Source organism: Podarcis bocagei (genome assembly GCF_964188305.1).
Source record: "Podarcis bocagei genome assembly, chromosome: 3".
NCBI classification, from domain to species: domain Eukaryota; kingdom Metazoa; phylum Chordata; class Lepidosauria; order Squamata; family Lacertidae; genus Podarcis; species Podarcis bocagei.
Genome location: NC_138127.1, coordinates 6867634 through 6887422, shown reverse-complemented (window position 1 = coordinate 6887422; position 19789 = coordinate 6867634). Strand labels below are relative to the sequence as shown.

Genomic DNA, 19789 nt, shown 5'->3' with positions numbered 1-19789 from the left:
CTGGCTCTTTTGGACTTTTTTTTTTCTTTTAAAAAATCTTATCGGTGTTTCTAAACTAAGTGCCCCACAAAATGTGCATGATTAGTTTGGAGCAAGGACATTTTGGGATGCTAGATTTAGTGCAAATATAGCTTTATAATCCCAGTTTTGGAAAGACTTGTGACTGCCCTGCCTTTGAAATTAAGGTTAGCCATAGAATTTGGTACACTTTTGTAGAAATCTCCTACAGCTCAGAGCCTTATAAAAAGGCTTTTGGAATATTTAATCAATATAATCATTACAGTTGTGAGAACATGTAAAACATTCCAGGATAAAATTCTGTATTTAATCTGTTAGAAAAGTACACTTATTTTGTGTTTTGGTTTCATAAATGTATTTTCACAATTTGTTTTTTTCAGTGGCATGAGGATATGCTTTAGAAAAGAGCTGCAAGTAGGGAATGAGGTTTGCAAGTGAGATACTATGCCTAGTGTTCATCTAACCTTAGGGAAAAATTCAGCTTAATAATGTCTGATGCAATTAGGGTAGTGAACTGGCTCCAAGATGTATTTTAAAGAGCTTTGTTACAGAGAATAGCAGAGTTCATTTGGCATTTGCTGCAGTGGTCTATTTGCCTGGCCGCCTGTCCTACTATCTTGGGTTTTGAATCCATAGTTCATCTGCAAGGACAACTAAAACGACAAACTCATCTCTACAGTGAAACTCTTCAAAAGATGAAAGAAGTTCTAGGCTTATTGTTGTCCATCCAGAGACAGTGTCAATTTTTTTTTGACAATGTTTTTCTGGTCTGGCTTTTCGTTTTGCTGTTAATATTGCTTGCTCTTCTAAGTGACAGAAATAACTTTAAAATTAAGTTTTAACTTTGTTCATTTGACAAATAAAAATAGTATGCCATTTTCCTTTTAATTTTTGTTACTATGTGTTTATTCAGATTTTAATGTTTCTTTGGCTCTGAGAATATAAAACCAACTGTTCTTAGTGCTGATTACTCAGCAAAGCAGTGTCTTTGGGGTTTCATTGACAGAGGAGATTCACAGATTGCTCTTCTAGAGCTTATTTTAGGGGCCCTGTTTCTCTGTGTGCACACAAAGTAAACAGTTTTTGCTTTCCGCACAAGGATATGGAAAGCAAGTGCCTAGAGGGTTATTTGGATGAAATCTCTTCAATATTTTCCTTGTGATGCAACAGAATACAAGGAATGAGACCAATTTAAAAGGAATGGGGGAAAGGGTGGCTTGCCAAGGTATTAATGTCCTTGTACACTTCTGTTGATGCAGTTGAATTTAAGGTTTTGGTGTTTTTTTAGGCTACACCAGAAACTGCCCAGAAAGTATCTTATGCTTCTAAAATGCTTTTATGTTAGCAATGGAAGGAAACAGAATTCCCCTATTTGAAAATTACACTGGCATAATTCTACAACAAAGCTGAGCGGAAAAGAGCACAAATTAATGCTTTGGTTGTCTTGATGAATATCCCAATCCTTATATATATCTGCAACTTGTGACAGTACGTGGAATGGGGTGCACTGATATAACTAATCTAGTTGCCTAAGCTTAGCATTTAGGTAAGTCTCAGATCAAGAACTTAAAGATTAGCTCCTGACCTTCATGATTGTAGGGGCAGAATGCTCAAACCAGAAAGTTCCTGAACAAAGCTAATTTTTATTGAGAAAGCAAGCCAAAGCTTATATGCTAGTCTTAAGCCCTCTTCCTCCACGCCTGGCTCCTGTCATTTTATTGCCTCCTGCTTATTTGAGGCATCTATATACTTCTTAATTATTCACATTTCTAAGTGGTGTGCATCAAAGCAATCCACAGAAAATGGGACAAATACAAAAATGATCACACAACACTACATTAAAATGCTGTTAAAACCTAAAGTTTAGCAAGGTGGGGGTACCTGTCTCATCTCAGGAGAGCATTTCACAGCTATGACCCCACTATGCTGGCTGCATAGGTAATAGTTACAGACTGTTAATCTGAGCCAGGGGGTGATCAACAACACAGACTTCCCCTCCCCCCCAGAAGATCTTTGTGATCAGGCCAGGATATAAAAGATCAGGTGGTTTTTAAGATTTACCGCCCCCATGTTAAGGTGCTTGTAATTTAATTTTCCAAGAGGAAAAACCCGCCCCAAATCCTGCACAGTGATTCCACTCTAGCTTCTATGTTTCTACTAACCTCAAGTGTGAAAGCTACGCGGGTATCATTTTGGTCAGCCTGAATGGGTTCCATCACTTACAGATTGCCTAGCTGGGCTTGTATGGCATATGAGTTCCCCAAAAAAGAGCAGAGATAAAATCATATGGGAGGAATTGTAGCTCAATGGTGTAAGAAGGCCCAGGTTGCAACCACGCAAATCATCAATCAAAAGGCCCAGATAGCAAGTAATGGGAAAGGACTCTGGCTGAAACCTCAAAAAAACACAGCTTGTCAGAACAGATGATGATGCGCTAGGCAAGTTGAGCTATCCTGTCCTTTCCCTTTCAGTACCCGCTACATGCACACCTCCCCCAAATCTGGGGACATACAAGGGCCCACAGCTAGGAGAAAATAAAGTCTCGCTGTGCAGAAAGAAATCTGACGACACTGGACGTGGCCCATTATTTACAGAGTATATTTTGAGTGTAGAACATGGTATCCTTTCTTAAATCCATTTTGTACAGAGTTTTAATTATTCAAATACAGGCAATCCTTGTTTTGCTCGCATTGGCAGGGCCCGCGTAAAGGGTTTGACCCTTTTAGTGACGTTTTTGTGTCATTTCCAGGTTTGGCACTAGGTGCGCATGCGTCATTGGATGAACATCAGTCGGTCTTTGCCTGTAATACATGAAAAGCACTTGTTTCTGGACTTCAACTACAGCACCGAAGCTCAGTGGCAGGACACCTGCCTTGCATGCAGAAGGTCACAGACTCAATCCCTGGCATCTCCGGGTAGGGCTAGGAAAGAGTCCTGTCTGAGAACCTGGCAAGGCACTGCCAGTCAGTGTAGACCAGTGTTTCCCAACCGGTGTTCCGCGGCACACGAGTGTGCCGTGAGACATCGGCTGGTGTGCCGCGAGATGCCTAGAGGGAGGCGGGCGAGTCGGGCGGCGAGAGGCGGGGCGGGGGCGGCGAGGAGAGGCCGCGCCTCCTGCTGCTGCCTGGCGCTCCTCCTCGCAGCCGGCAGCGCTGCCTGGGCGCCTCCGCGCGACTCTGCCTCGCTGGGTTTGGTCTCCCAGCAGAGACGGGTCACACGCGCACCTCCCTCCCTCCCTCAGCCTGCGCGGAGGGAGAGCCAGAGAGAGGCATCGCTCCTGCGCGGCGGGAGAGGGAGCAGCCGGAGCGATGCCCCAAACGAGCTGAATTCCGAGCGAGGGACTGAGGGGGGAGGGAAAAAACTTTCACTTTTGTGCGTCCCTCCCGGCGTGACGCTGCGCGCTGACGTCACGGGGCGGGGCTTTAATGGTGGTGTGCCGCGAGATTTTTTTTCAGTAAACAGGTGTGCCGTTGCCCAAAAAAGTTTGGGAAACACTGGTGTAGACAATATTCAGATAGACCAATGGTCTGAATCAGTAGAAGGAAGCTGCCTATGTGCCTATAGTAAAATTTTGATCCGATTATATTAGATCCGATTATTCAAAAACTGGAGTAATATTACCAGTGGAGTGAGAAAGAATTCTTGCGCTTAAGTTTTTTTAACTGCTTAAAAAAACGAGAAAGCACAGAAATCCATAAAGTATCAAGATTTTATTTTTCTTCTTGGAAAGTTATCACGTGAGATGTTTTCTTTAAAACAGCAGCAAGCAGAACATACAAACTGAGGGAAAAGTGGCAGCGCAGGTAACTTGGTTTGGCTAATGCCCACTCGTGTACGAAATGCACACTGGATTTCTGAGCACCCTTGTGTGTGTTTTTCTTTAAGTGTATAAGGCAGTGGTTTTTCAGTAAGTAAACTTTATATATTTATAAGTTTATATATATATATATATTTATATATTATATATTAGTTTCAATCACAATTTTTAGCTTCACATGCAAATTAAAATAAAATGTACAACTCAGATGTAACAGCCATCTTTTTTTCCTGTCTCTACAGCAAAGAAGCATCTAATCGGGGACAAATTCCAACACTAATAACAGTAAAAAAGGGAGGAAGAAGTGGGGAAAACAACCCTCAGACGAGGCATGGGAGGCATGAGAGCGTGAGTGAAAACGCTGGAAATTCTAGTGAAGGGTGGTTGTCAACAGGTGCTTTCAGTCAGTTGCCCCTCTTTACTCTATCCTAAGTAGCTCCACGTCAAAAATCAGAGTAGCGTTGGGAGGGATGACTCCGGGATGCCCCATGGGTCCATACGCCATGTCAGGTGTACAGGTCAACTTTGCTCTTTGTCCTAGGCTCATCTGGCATTTTTTTTAAACGAGAGCAAATGGGAGAGAGAAAACGAGAAGCAAAAGAAAAGATCAGAACATGTCAGCAACGCAAGCATTTCAAGATGTGCTGTATGTTGAAAAAGAGTGGTTCCAGTGAGGAAGTCACAGGTCATAATCGCCATCTTTTAAGTAATAGGGGTCAAGATACCATGCAGGAGGGGTGACTAACCTGTGGCTCTCTAGGTGTTGTTGGACTACAAGTCCCATCATCCCTGACTACTGGGCTGCTAGGAAATGGAGTCCAACAAACTCTGGAGAGCCAAAGGTTCCCCATGCTTGCCATCTAGCAACCAAACACCACCAGAAGAACGCAGGAATTAGCAGTAGTGCTATGCAGAATGGTACTTTGGCCAATCTGCCAACAGGTGGAAATAATATACTAATGGCATCACAGTAATTCCCAATGCAACAATCCACTAGGTGGAGCCAACAGACACTTGACCAAGGCAAGCAATTAATTGAAGGATATCAATGAGAGGTTGGATGTCTTAGGATGGCAGAAACTGCACTCCTAGAAACAATTTCATTGGCGTAAGCATGACTGAACATAATGGAATGAACCTCTGAGTAAAACACACATGAGGGTGGAAAAGTGCCATCTTAAAAGTAAGGTATTCCTCACAAACACTGAATAATTTTCTCTGCCACACTCTACCTGGAGGTTGTATATTTGGTAATATAGCAGCTTCAGGAATCTAAAAAGTAAAGCTCTGCTCCAGGAAGAGCAGAAGCAGCTGCAGAGGCACTCAGTTGATTTTACACCTGAGGAAGATACAATCATGAACAAATTCACTGCACTAAATTCAGACTTTGCCCAGGATGTTTAAGGCCTATTCACATTGGCTATATGGACTCCCAGCTGACTGAGCCTGCAAGTAGGCAGTTGCCAAGCATGTTGCTTAGACTGAATTTATGATGCACCACTGCAAACCTAAATCACTGGTCGGTTAATTTTAAAAGGTGCTATTTGATTCATTCCTTAAATTACTGCAAATGTAGGTCCTGGAGCATTTTCAGATGTGCAGCAAAAGTTGATCTCTGCTGAATTTATGGTGATAGCGGGAACATAGCCAATTGATGCTCCGACAGGCTGAAGCAGGAAGTGTCTGGAGTAATGCCCCTGGGTTCCAAAACTTTAAAGGGCAATCCTAGGTATGTCTACTCAGAATCAAATCCCACTGAGTTAAACTGGACTTCCTATCAGGTAAGTGTGTACATAGGATTGCAGCCATATCCTGCTGAATGCTGTTTATATTCAAAGCAGCATAGTCCATGCACATTACGCTCCGCTCTGAGACTATAAATATGACACTCTTCCCACCCTCCCTATGATGTTAACCCCTCATTATTGTACTTGTTCTATCGGTTCTGAAAAGAGCATCAGCATAATCCTGCATACCTGTGCAGTACCTTCCTCAAATCCTTTAATGACCTCTTGCCTGCCGATCTTGAACCTGAAAGGCTTGTTTCGATCTCGGGAGGAATCAAACTTCTTTCCGTTCTGTAGCATTCCTGCCAGAACACAAAAACAGCTCCTGTTCCAGTCAAGCCTGCTGAGTTTCTGAGATGGTGGCACATTTGAAAAATGGCTGCCGAAGTCTGAACAAAACAGGTATGCTCTGCTGGTCTTTAAAGGCTAGGCTAGGAAACCCACATGCGGAGACCTCTAAGAATTATCTGCAATATCCCCATGACAGTGGTTTGTTACTGTAGTTATCTGTGTGGTGGTAATTCAGGCCTAGAGGTCACTACCAAGCCTTGGGTCACCTAACGCTGGACACTAAAAAGCAATATTTTGCTCCCGGTGCTGGTCTGTTGCAAGACACTTCCAGCTGCACTATAACAGGACTGCATTTATCCTTCAAATTCCAGACTATGAATGAGTGACCAATTTCTTACAATTGCGTAACCCTCCCAGCAATGCTGTTGCCTGAAAGACCCCCCAGAGTCATCCAGACAAATTGGCAACTAGGGCAGCCGACACAAGACTATCCAGTTACAGACAAACAAGCTGCACTTTATATATTCAAGAGAAAAGATGACACAAGCAAATAAGTAAACAAAAAACAAAAGTTCTCAATATTACTACTACCAATAAAACAACAGAGGCTTTTAATTTTTTAAAACACTGGAATATGAATTTTGTATATTTATGCCAAAACGCTTGGGAGCCATGATGGACTTTCTAATGTGAAAAGAGTTAAAATTCTAGGCGTCAGCCAAGAGAGAAAACAATGATAAATAATAATTTTATAGACTGCTGTCATGTCCCTCCCTTGCTTGCCTTTGTTCTAAACTAACGTGTGCGTACATTTTAATCAAATTGATTACATAGCAATACCGGCATGTTTCCCTTTCAAATAGCGCATGTTCCTGAAATCAAGAACAAATAGAAATTGGCAAGCCAGAATACATTCTGTAAAGTCTGACCTTGCATTATGCAGGTTGAAACAAAGCCTAGAAACTTCAGTGGGCAGCTGCATAATGTATAAACTTTTTCTACTAAAGGCCAATGCGACCACACTCAGCATCACTAGAAACAAAAGAAATGTGCAAGAGAAACCAGTGGAAACACGATAAAACGTTAGTTAAAATGGCACATACATATATACACAGCATAACAAACACACACAAAATATAACGACAGAAAAAAATAGGAAAAGGATTAAGGCTTTCATTTGTTGTTGTTGTTGTTTAGTCGTTTAGTCGTGTCCGACTCTTCGTGACCCCATGGACCAGAGCACGCCAGGCACTTCTGTCCTCCACTGCCTCCCGCAGTTTGATCAAACTCATGCTGGTAGCTTCAAGAACACCATCCAACCATCTCATTCTCTGTCGTCCCCTTCTCCTTGTGCCCTCCATCTTTCCCAACATCAGGGTCTTTTCCAGGGAGTCTTCTCTTCTCATGAGGTGGCCAAAGTATTGGAGCCTCAGCTTCACGATCTGTCCTTCCAGTGAGCGCTCAGGGCTTATTTCCTTCAGAATGGATAGGTTTGATCTTCTTGCAGTCCATGGGACTCTCAAGAGTCTCCTCCAGCACCATAATTCAAAAGGATCAATTCTTCGGCGAATAAAGGCTTTCATTAGCATTCCCAAAATATATGGGGTGTTCCTGCCAGCCAAAATGAGTGCCAGGTGAGCCTCTGTGCCTGGTGGAGCCAATAAAAGTCTTTGTATCTAAGCATAAAATGAATCATACCTAATCCAAGATAATCTGCCATCACTTAAGGGAGATCATCATTTAAGTGGGGAAGCATGTTCAGTCCAAAGGGGCCGCATTCCCTTGTGGGCAACTTTCTAGGGGCCACATATCAGTGGTGGGTGGGGCCAGAGGCAAAATTGGGTTGAGCAATGAATGTAAACTTTACCTTTCTATATTAGGGTAGTTTCTACGCATATTCTATCCTCCATCCAGGAAAGCAAGAGGCATGATCAGAGCAAGGGTAATTGTGTGGCCTAAGGGGAGTCCTGAGGGCCAGGCAGAGAGGCCTGAAGGGCCACATTCAGATTCCAGGTTCCCCATGCCCAACATAAAGGCATGGAAATAGAGGTTTCCCCAGCTGCATAGTGGAAAACTTTGCTGTGGGAGATTTCGGGTGATGCCCTATAGTGGCCCTGTTCTGGATGGGTCCTGGGGAAATCCTTAAATTTCTCAGCTGCTCATACTTTACTCAATTATATTCCAATGCTGTGGGCCTTAATGAAGGGGCAACCTAATGTTCTCTGCACTCTCCCACCTGAAAAAGCTATCCTTAGCAGGTGGCATAAACAGAACAAACATTTGGACATTTGAGATCCATACTTGGAATTGTCTGAATGAAGTAGAAGCCCAGAGGCTCTGCTGGAGCCTATTCCCCGCCCTTTCCGCCTCCCTTCAAACAAATGTCATGGCAAGAGACTAGAAGAAGCAAGAGACTAGAAGAAGCATAGGTAAATATACCTCACCAAGAGCTTCCAAAATTAAGTGGAACTTAAGAGTCAAAATAAATGTGACATGGTAGCCCCACTGGTGCCTAAAGAGAGGGGTAATGCCTCTCGGTTCATTCATAGCCCACCTTTCCACCAAGGAGCTCAAAGGGCATACACAGTTCTCCTTCTCCCCATTTTAGCCTCAGAACTACACTGAGAGTTAGTTTAGGGAGAGACTGTGATTACCAGACTACCAACTGCATCACCCAGTGAGCTTTATGGCCCAGCAGGAATTTGAATCCTGGTCTCCCAGGCCCTAGTCCAACACTTTAACTGTGATACCTCACTGGTCCATTCTACTCTGAAAGATATCTATGGCCGAGGGAGCCAAACACTACCTCATCTTACCTTCCTGGCTAATGTCATTCAATAAAAATTTTCTCAAACATGGTTCCAGTGCTAGACTTGAGCTGGCCTTGGGAAAAAGCATCTGGGGTGACAGAATGTGATGTATTAAGGCAGGAAAATTTCCACTCCACTCATCCACACATCCCTTCCTTCTAAGTGAATGGAGCATGCTTAATATCAAACACAGCAGCGCGCGCGCCCCCCCCCCAATCACATCTTGCTCAGCATATGACTAATTCCTTAGCTAATACTGTCTTCTGATAATATGGCTGAAGGGCAGTCACACCTCAATTAAGGCTGAGATGCTTAACTGTACCAGATACAGCTGCACTGGTGACATGCTGACTCATCCCAGAAACTCAGAAGCTCAAGGATACTTGAAAAAAAATTATGTGCAAAGAGACAGTATGAACATCTGCCAAAAATCCAAATATAGCTGCAGCTGTTTTGAACCACAGTCTAAAGGAATGTAGGAACACAGACCTTTTTCCTTCTATTCTGAATACCATGAGTACGTGCTTTACCTGATCAGGGGAAGTTATTCACTCATGCTGTTTCCAGGTAAGAATCTCATTTTTGCAAATCTCAATTGCAATAAGAATACATTGTCGGTTGTGATTTTGGGAATGACTATTCTGCCACTTGCTATTAATAGTCCTTGCTGAGAGCCAATCAGCATTTTAACAACCCAATATGGCTTCGGCTTCTGAGTTGCTTGTCATCTCCAGCACAGACAGTCACCGAGTGCAAGTTTTTGCAAGGCTTGCAAGTTAAATGCTCCTGCTCATGTCCTCTTTTGATCCATGCAGCACGTAGGGACTTTACATTGAGCCTGTGCCTTTGGCTGCTTTGACAACTTTGCTTCAGAGACATCAACTAGCAATCCTGCAGCACTGGATAATGTGTCTGTAATTAACATTATGAGAGGCCTTGGGATATTTAGGCGCTGAAAAGGGAAAATGATGAAATTGGGTGGCAGCAGAGCTCGCTTTACAGAACAGGGTTTCAAATAATTCACCAGGATGGTCAAAATATGCTTAACATTGCTGCGTTTCCAGTCCATTTGATATCACCTGCCCTTTATTTGCTGAAAAAAAAGATTTTACTCTCCTCAGTTGATTATATTGTGTTCATATACGCATAAACAATCCAACCCAATCTTTATAATGATCACTTATCAGCCACTAAGTTACAGTCAAACAAATATGATTATAAATTGCAATTTACCGGTCAATATAAGAATATTAGAAATTAACAACATAGCAAAAGAGAAGGATATGTGTGTGCATTGTCACACATTCACAGTCATACTTAGAATGGATTATTGTGTGCTAGTATCGTTGGTAAGAACATTTAATATAAGCAGTAAATGTAAATATAAACTGTGGACGTCCCACTACCCCAAGAAAATAAGTGAGGCAGGGGGAGAAGAAATAAGAGAGAGGTTGCAGGTCTCGTTCAGATGACAACATGTTGCCAAGCATCTCAGGAAGACTCAGGTATGCTTTCTTTGAAATATTCTTGCATTTAGCCCAAGACAGGACACATTTGACAGATCACATAAACCTTGACTTAAATTGTTTTTATACATTATTTTACCCCATTTTGAGGGGGGGGGGAGATCAAGCTGGATTATGAAAAATCAGGAGACAAGTAAAACCAGAAACTGATCATATAGAGAAGGAGGAGTTCAAAGAAACCCCTAGCATGTCAACAACACATGTGAGAAGTCTGCAGAATCATGCCCCTCACTGCCCATTCTGCTTCATTTGCATTCAGCTAGGCTGCAGAGGAGCCCTATAGACAGGCCTACATTTATGCATGGAGTTCTCAAGCTAAGGGAATTCTGGGTTCTCTCACGTGGAAGAGAACACATTGCACACACAGTGGTAGCTGCTTACTTTGGGTCTCTTCTCACGTTGGCTGAATGCCTAGTGGGGAACACGGCCAGAGAACGCATCAACAATGGGCAAAGTTAACACACAGCTCCAGAGCCCTTCTTTCTCATGTGCTTTTAAAATGTGAATGGGTGAATCAGAACTTCTGCCTGCTATATAAAGATGGTCGTGTTGACACCTCCATATCCCTGGCCAGAGCTGATCGTGCAAGGACTAAGAAGTCCTACCCACCCTGCACACGGCTGCCATTTAAATTTTAGTGATGGTGCTGATCCCTTGTTAGGGCAGGGGGAGTTTAACTCAATCACACTCCCCTCCCACTACCGAATCAGGGCCAGGTCTATTTAACTATATGTAGCACTGCTTTGTTCATGCATAGCTGCCATGAAATGACAAGTTGTGGCAGAGAAGTAAAGTTCCTTTGACCACTGTGTTGAATCAAGCACCATGAATAAGCTACATAGCAATGAGCTGAAAACTGGCAATACCAGATTTTAAAGGGAAAGTATTTGTTATTTCACCTCCCAACTTGCCCTTTGCTCACTCATCTGTGAGGCCATTGGGTTGGGGCAGGGAAGAGGATGCGAGTATGGTGACAATGGAGGGAGCTGCCATCTCTTCTCTTGGCACTGATAATGCCTACAGTCTGATCAACAGAGCTGAGATGCTCTTTTACAGCAGTTTTGTCTGGGCAAATCAGGCCTGAGTACCATGTTTGCAATCAAACCCACAATAATAGTAACAGTATTTTATTGATCCTCCCAGACTATGACAGTCTCCAGTTCTCTCTAGACCACATGCAGTAAACAATACCAATAACCAGCTGGACTGATAGTCCTCTAGTCTGATTTCTATTTAACGTATCAACAAAAGTTGTTGACTGACAGTCCTGATTTGTTGTACACAGCGAACAAGCAACTGGGCACTTTAAAATGCATATGTGGTATGCACAGCTGATGAGACCAGTTAAATGGATGACACCTTCTATTGCAGTGTGAGCACAGAGTGGTAGTTCAGTGGTTAAGCAAATTATGAGGTTATTCCACCTTGAGCACTGATGCAACGTAACTGCCTAAAAAGCACAATCTGGGAAAGAGTTTAGTCACAATCAACTCATCCAGGGGTCTCAGGTAAACCATGATATCTAAGCCATAGCCCCTACTGTCTTCTGCAAGAAGGGGATAATATGATCCTACCTGAAAATGTTGTTGTGAGAAATAATGAGATAATGTATGGAGAATGTTTTGAAAACTCAGGACTATATTAATGTGAGGTATGAGTTATTGTTACTGAATACTGCTTGTGGCATGATTCAGAAATGTGATTTAACCCTTGCGACATTTTGCCTTGCTGCAATCTGTATTTTCATTTTTGTGGTTATGAGCAGCTGCTGCTCGGTTATTTATTTATTAGCCTAATGGATTCCTAACCGTGCAGGAGACAGTTACAAAGCCATGCAAGACACACACTTTAGTGTTTCAGGAAATCCTAATCTGCACTGCCAGAAAACATGATGTTATAGACCATGTTTTGCAAATATGCAAAGAAGGAGCTACACTTTTATTTGAACCTGCCAAAATTAGAAAGTTCAGTCTTTTCCATTTCTCTAGATAATAATGTCAGTCAAAGCCACATATCAGAGTCCTAGGTGGTCTGTTGTTTCCCAGCTTTGATGCAATCTCTGGGTGGGTATATAGCAATTTCACCACACATACGCATGCACTTGATGAGGGCTTCCAATCTCTCTAACTATTCGGCAAGATAACACAGGCAAGCATGCTATCCTGAGGTTAACAAGCTCACAGGGGGAGGGGGGGGAGTATGCCTAAAAGGTAAGTAAAAAGAGGAGAGTTTGTATTTTGGAAGGATTTTTTATGTCATTGACAGACAGACATAATCCTCTCCAGGGATGAACTTTGGGAAACAGCTTCTGCTACTCTAGATGGCCCTTTCACCAGAGAAATTTTTTAGCATTTTAAAAATGTGCTTTCATTATTTTCTTTCTTTCTTTTTACAAATAAGATGACAAATGATTTTTGTTGTTGCTTATGATGAACAGGTGTGTCATTTTAATAATAACAAAAAAGAGGACAACAGCCCACCTGAAAAATGAAGGAAAGGGCAAGGCAGACTACATAACCAGAATTGCTGGAATGTATCTCAGCCAGAGATATTAGGAAGACAGGAGGGAGGCAAAGCGGAGCCAAACTATCACTTTTGTATCTTACTTCTCACCCCAAGGAAGAATAGACCTCCATACAAACTTGTGAAGTACTAAAGTTACCCAAAGATATATAGCCATTTCCAGAGCTATCCTTTCACAAGCAAGCATTGGGAAAGAAAATAACCCCCCTGATTTGTTAATGAAACAATTGCTTTGATTCAATTCACACAGGAAGAAAAAAGCATGTTGTGTGGGAGATCTGTGACTGGATCTCTCAGCACTGTGAACTGCATCCTTCTCACAGACAACGGTTTACCAAAGAATGAGACAAGGGTTTTTGTGTAAGGAGTTACCATTGTCTTTTGAGCTTGCTAATAGGGAATACTGCCTGCAATGGTTTGAATGGGGAGCTAAAGGTGTCACTCAAAGGTTGACTGGGCAATTTCATCCAGGCACTGAACAGACCCAAACCTGCTTAGCTTCAGTAAAATATCTTCGGGTTATGCTGCTGGCCTGGTTAAGAGAAGGAATGAACCATAGGATTACTGTTAGGAGGTCATGGGTCAATACTGGCCCTTACTGGGCGAGTCTATTCAGAGGCTGCTTGAATGTCATCAACTGGTAGATCACCAATACAACTTCTGCTTCATAGTAACACCAATGCTACATCAGAAGATTGGCAGCTTCCTGAAGACAACAGGAATACAAAGACATTTTCAAATGACTGCATACATCCCAAAATGGCTGCATACACATTTGTGGGAGAAGACAACAACAGTACACACTGTGGGTAGTGAAATACTAATTTTCTTATAATAACTGACTCACATGTGGGGGTGACACAGCGGCGTAGCATGGGTTGTCAGCACCCGGGGCAAGGCAAGTAATTTGCGCCCCCTAACCCCTAACCTGCCGCCGCTGCCAGCTTCTTCTTGCTGCTGCCTGGTCTGGTCTGGTGTGGTTCTCTCCCGCGCTCAGCGCTGCACTGGGCGGCCGCTGCACTGTCCCTCCCCCAGATAGTCCCTCGCTCTCTCTCCGCACCGCACGCCTGGCACCCACCCCCTCCACAGTGGGTGGTGACCCAGCGGCTTGGATCAGATTCGCACAGCCAGCACTGCAGTGAGAGTGAGTGAGTGAGCCAGGTAGGGGCAGAGAGCTGCGAGTGCGAGCGCGTCCCCCCCAGATGTTGCGCCCAGTGCGGCCGGCCCCCCTGCACCCCCCACGCTACGCCACTGGGGTGACATTCAATCCAGAAATTCACAAGCAGAAGGTGTTGTGTTGCATTTGTCTCATTCACAAAAATACTCTAGACTTGACACGAAGATGTTAAATCTATGGATCAAAGCTACTCTTATAATTCTCAATTAGCAATCTCTATCGCAGCTGCCACCCTTCCTGGTGCGTCTAAATTATACACAATTTCAGCTCATGTGCAAATCATCATTTCAAGCTTTGCTTGATTCGGAGGGGGGGGGGAGGTGTAACCACAGAACTCTGAAATGCCACCTGCCAACTAAATGGCAGATAAATATTTTAACAGCAGCCACTTCATGCTGGGAAACTTGGCATGGCTGTTGAAGACAATCAACAGCACCACGACAGAAATGTGCATCCTGTATGGATTAGCTGAAGAGGCATGCTGGAGCAGAGCGGGGGGACTCTGACAAGCAAGACAGGATGGCGTGTCCTAAAATGGCAGAAAACAAAGTACCCTCTGGTTTACAGCAGTGGCAAAAGCCTGCCTTGTGGAAATTCCTGCCTAGCTTAAAGAAAAACATCAGTTATTACTGGGGACAGGGTAGGGGAGAATCTGCCCCAGGCAGTGAAAGAGGCCAAGATGCTTAGGTCTAGCTTTCACTGGCACAGAGCCATATATGCAATGAAAGGCTTAAGAGAACTTTCAGCTGGTGTCTCTGTGCCAACAATAGATATGAGCAGCAAAAATATTTACAGAACTAAAGTGGGATGAGACCAGAAGGTGGGAAGTCGTGCTGGCGCTTAATATAAACACAAGAGCACCATTAGAGAGCCTAGTTGTAACCCATGTTGGCTTACCTCAGCCTGCGGGGAGCGTCTGCACAGGGAGCCCCGACAGATGGGGAAGAATGACTCAATCCAAAGTTCATGTCACCTCCTAGCACAAGATCTCTTTTCACACATGCTGTTCTGCCCAGGCCACCCCTTGCCACAAGGGATATATTAATAGCAACATGTTCATACTGTACATACTGTAGAAACGCAAGCACTTCCATAGGAAGGGTGAAGTCAGAGCTGTAAAAACTAAAGCAAACCATTTTTTTTAATGGCACGAACATCCTCTGTTAGAATCTCCCACCCCAACCTTTTGATGTGCAATCCAGTGCTTTTTCAAAGATGGCTTTGCATGGAAAGGAAATCCAAAAAGCTCAATAATGTTTTGCTTTTGGAACAAGCAGGCCAGGATGCAGCTGTACAGTAAGCAACACTAGAAATGTCTATATCATAGAATCATAGAATCAGAGTTGGAAGAGACCACAAGGGCCATCGAGTCCAACCCCCTGCCAAGCAGGAAACACCATCAGAGCACTCCTGACATATGGTTGTCTATGTTGTGTTAGAAACTGGGACAGAAAAGCTAGGGGCCAAATGGCTTCTGGGACCTGAGTTGTGGGTGCCAAAGCATAATGTCTAGTCACCACTGGTGTGTGTGTGTCAGCAACACTTTTTATTTATTATTTTGATAAGCATGAATTAATACCCAATTCACATAAGTGACACATTGTTAATATCACCTTTTAGCAGAAATTGTTAATACATGTTGAATTTGGTGTTTACAATAAAAATATTGGTACCGTACTTTAGTTTTCAAATCATTCTACTCTTTATTGTTAAACTCCTTAACGTATTGTTTATCCTTAACATACACTTTGAGGCTTCAAAGCACATATATTTCGGTAATATTTGAGTATCGGCCAGGTGCAAAAAAGGGCACCCAGACTTTTTGAGGTTCTTGCAAATGAAGACTCTTTAGGCACAAAATGCGCCTGGCACCCTGCTAATTTCGAACCCTGTCTATATGGCATGTTATTCTCTCTTAATCTTTGTTGATTTTTAATTTTTTTGGGGGGTCAAACACGTATCACAATATGCCAGTCAATACCTACAATGGGAGGCCTATGCAGGAAAAGGGCCTTGATTCAGTGACAGAGCACATGCCTTGCATGTAAAAGGTCCCCAGTTGAAACTGAAGCTCCTGTTATTTTTGCTATTGGATGCTGAATGTTGTAATCTTGTTACATTTATAGCATTGAAATGTGGGGGTTTGTGTGTTATGATTGCTATAGGGATTCCACTCCAGATTTGTGTAGGGCTCTCTTCTCCTGAAGATCTCCCGCAAGGCAGCCGAGGTTTAGGGTCAGAGTTTTCCTTCTCCTAGATGGACTACCTTCCTAGGCTGAAGAGCCCCATCTGCCCTGGCTGGCTGGTGCCCTGTATGTCTCCTTCGGGCAGCTCCTGCAGCCAAGCTGGTGCTGAACGTATTGCTCTGCTTTCCTTTGAACCACATCAGCAAGGCCGAGATAGGAGTCTTGTCATCTGGGCAGCCCAGGACCTCCATGCGCACTGCCTAGACTTGTACCCCAGGGACGTCACTTTGATGCTACTATCACAGCAGTTTGGTTTCACCTCCAGAGACACACTCCATTCCCTCTTGAGACAGATGGATGCCAACAACAAAACAATTGTTTTGCTACATAATTATGAAATTGTTACTGTGTTGTTTTGCAGTATATTGCAGTATTTTGCACTATATTTCATATATTATTATGAAATTGATTTGTAGTGCTTGCTTGAACTATTCCCCTCTTTGCTTTGCTGTAAGCTGCTGTGAGCATGATTTATTTTTGGGGTGGGGGTGGGGGTGGAAAAGCTGCAGACACATAAAATCAAAGGATGAATAATCTCTGGTAGACCTTGTGGGTTAGTAACTGGAAAACCATTGTCAGTCAGTGTCACTGTATATATGGCAGTTTCCAATGCTTCACATAAGCAGATTCCTCCATGACTAAGGACATGTGCAAGGACTAGTCATGCTCCACTGAAGAGTAGCCTTCTTGTACCTCTATGGGAAAGAGCAGGCTACATGGATCTACAGTCTCTTTTTAAGGCCATACCAGCCATGCATTATGGGACGCGGATGGCACTGTGGGTTAAACCACAGAGCCTAGGACTTGCCGATCAGAAGGTCGGCGGTTCGAATCCCCACAACAGGGTGAGCTCCCGTTGCTCAGTCCCTGCTCCTGCCAACCTAGCAGTTCGAAAGCACGTCAAAGTACAAGTAGATAAATAGTTACCGCTCCGGCGGGAAGGTAAACGGCATTTCCGTGCGCTGCTCTGGTTCGCCAGAAGCGGCTTAGTCATGCTGGCCACATGACCCGGAAGCTGTACGCCGCTCCCTTGGCCAATAAAGCGAGATGAGCGCCGCAACCCCAGAGTCGGTCACGACTGGACCTAATGGTCAGGGGTCCCTTTACCTTTACCTAGCCATGCACTGCAGTGTGAATGTACCTGGATGAGGGCTATGAGAAAAGGGAAGAGGAAAGACTGAAGAAGAGATCCCCTCTTCTACACGTAGAGGAGAATGCGTCATGCCCAGAGTTATGCAGTGCTGACTATAAGGGTTAAAGCCACACAGTCAAATTCTTGCCTCAAATTTCCCTGCAAGTGAACCGATGTACAAACAGCAATAGAAGATAAAGCGTACATGTTGGTCATGTGGCCAACATGACTAAGCTGCTTCTGGCGAACCAGAGCAGCGCATGGAAATGCCCTTTACCTTGCCGCCAGAGTGGTACCTATTTATCTACTTGCACTCTGACATGCTTTTGAACTGCTAGGTTGGCAGGAGCAGGGACTGAGCAACGGGAGTTCACCCCGTCGCAGGGATTCGAACCGCCGACCTTCTGATCGGCAAGCCACAGAGCCACCTGCATCCCACACAAACAGCAATAAATGCGACTTATTAAAACTTATTAAAACAACACATGCACAAAATTAGGACTGCAAGTTTTAAAACAGAAAAATCTGTCAAGTCAGCAGGTGCCAGTTTTAAAAGACGACAACACGTTTAAATTGGTGGAGATGGGAGCTAAGATCACACTTTTAACAAGTTAGTCATGTAATGCTGCTGTAAAAACGGGATTAAAAACAAAATATTAAAGATGGGGATTCAACAAGAGGCGGTGTGTTGCAGAAAAAAAAAAGGTGCGGGTAGTGAATACCCTTGAGTAGCCCCAGAAAAAGCACTGGATTAAAGCAACTCAAGGATAACTATACCGCAAGAATGCAGAATGCTGGTTATTATGATGCTAAAAGCAATATAGAGCAAGTAGAACCATAAGAATTTATAAAATCTGCCAGTGATTCTGGAGCAATATTTCATTTTAATTAACCAAATTATAGAAATATGTGTTTCACAGGACCCTAATATATATATACATACATTCCTAATATACATATACAAGTATTGCAAGATAAGCTTAGCCGACACAGAATTTTGCTCAGTTTCTGCACCATGAGAAATGCATGGTGACCACAAATTACACAAAAGCACTAGCTACCTTTAAAACTGCAAAAACCCTGAAGACATATTATGTAATACATTGTCTTCAGCAAAGCACAGCATCAAATACAAGGAACCGCTTTGGAGGTCCATGCAAAATATGATTCCCACTAAAAGTACAATATTGTTTTTCAAAAGTGGTCATTTAGGAACACAATCCCCACCCACCCATTTTATCCTCAAAACAAAACCCAGTCCGGTAGGTTAGGTTGAAAGTTACTACAAAAATCTCTGTGGAGAGGATACTTGAATTGACAATGCATAAATAAACGTATTGCTTGTGTACTGTGTACTGCATATCAAACTTAATAAGAATGTACCACTGGACAAGTTACTGCAGCTATATGTTGTTCTTGTATTTACCTGAAAATCAATAAAAAATATTTGGATTTTATTTTTTAAAAAGTTACTGGCCCAGGATCATCCAGTGAGCTTAGTGGATCAGAAGGGGGAGGGGGGATTACCCCAGGACTCCCAGCTCCCACAATCCATCATTCTAACCACTACACCACACCATAGACAGAAGGATAATAAAGCCTATTCCTTTTTATTGTTTGTTTAATCCAGGGTTTCCCAAACCTGGGTCTCCAGCTGCTTTTGGACTACAATTCCCATCATCCCCAACCACTGGTCCTGCTAGCCAGGGATGATGGGAGTTGTAGTCCAACAACAGCTCGAAACCTATCTTTGGGAAACTCTGGTTAATCTAAACTTCACAGAAAAAACGGCAATGAGTAATTTCCACTATCTGCCATGTTGATTGTCCATGCTCAGAAACAAAAAAAAAATGTCCCATTCATTAAAAAAAAAATCCTCACCCCCAAACACAGCTAAGAAAGTGAAAATGACGGCAAGATCAGAACGATTCCGCCTCATGCCTGTTGGCCAGTATTAACTTCCCTTGTTCTACTGACTCAGTAGTTCTGCGTGCCATATTAGCAGCTGTCCATGCTAGCTCTTCAGGATGAGAGACAGATTGATGCACCAGGAGATACTTAATCGCACCAGTAATTATTCACATGTTATCACCTCTGTGACTTATTTCCAATCACACATAGATACATTTCACGCTGTGATATATTTTTCACACATAGGCTGCCCCGATGGAAAGAGCATAAGGGACAGCTGCCAGCTCCACAGCTAGAGAGGCCGTCTGTCTTCTGGCAGGGTTCCTGTACACTGAAACAGCTGCACAGACAGGCAGAAATCCAGCAGGTACAGTTTTACCCGGCAAGGAGACGTAGCGAAAGGGGAATCGGCAGCCACTGAACTGTGCCTCGCATGCTGCTGTTGAAGCCACCCTGACAACGTTGCAACCTTATCCACAGCTCACCCCCAGTATCTCAAACGTTACAGCAGCATCAGGACTGATTGCTTAACACTGTCTTTCGCACTTACA

General features: G+C 43.4%; 1 protein-coding gene across 4 annotated transcripts in view; it reads right to left on the bottom strand.

The window, feature by feature from the left end:
- Positions 1–3713: 3713 nt before the first annotated feature.
- FKBP1B (FKBP prolyl isomerase 1B) overlaps positions 3714–19789 on the bottom strand; it is a 53772-nt gene continuing 37696 nt past the window's right edge. For 3 of the 4 annotated variants that reach the window (XM_081189286.1, XM_081189287.1, XM_081189284.1), the window contains 2 exons: positions 5812–5924; positions 3714–4382 (listed from right to left, as the gene is read on the bottom strand). In XM_081189286.1, the coding sequence (XP_081045412.1) occupies positions 4254–4382; positions 5812–5922 (240 nt within the window). In that variant the 5' untranslated portion in view covers positions 5923–5924 and the 3' untranslated portion in view covers positions 3714–4253. Of the gene's footprint in view, positions 4383–5811; positions 5925–6842; positions 6946–19789 lie in introns of all 4 variants that reach the window. The other variant, XM_081189285.1, reaches the window with a different exon arrangement.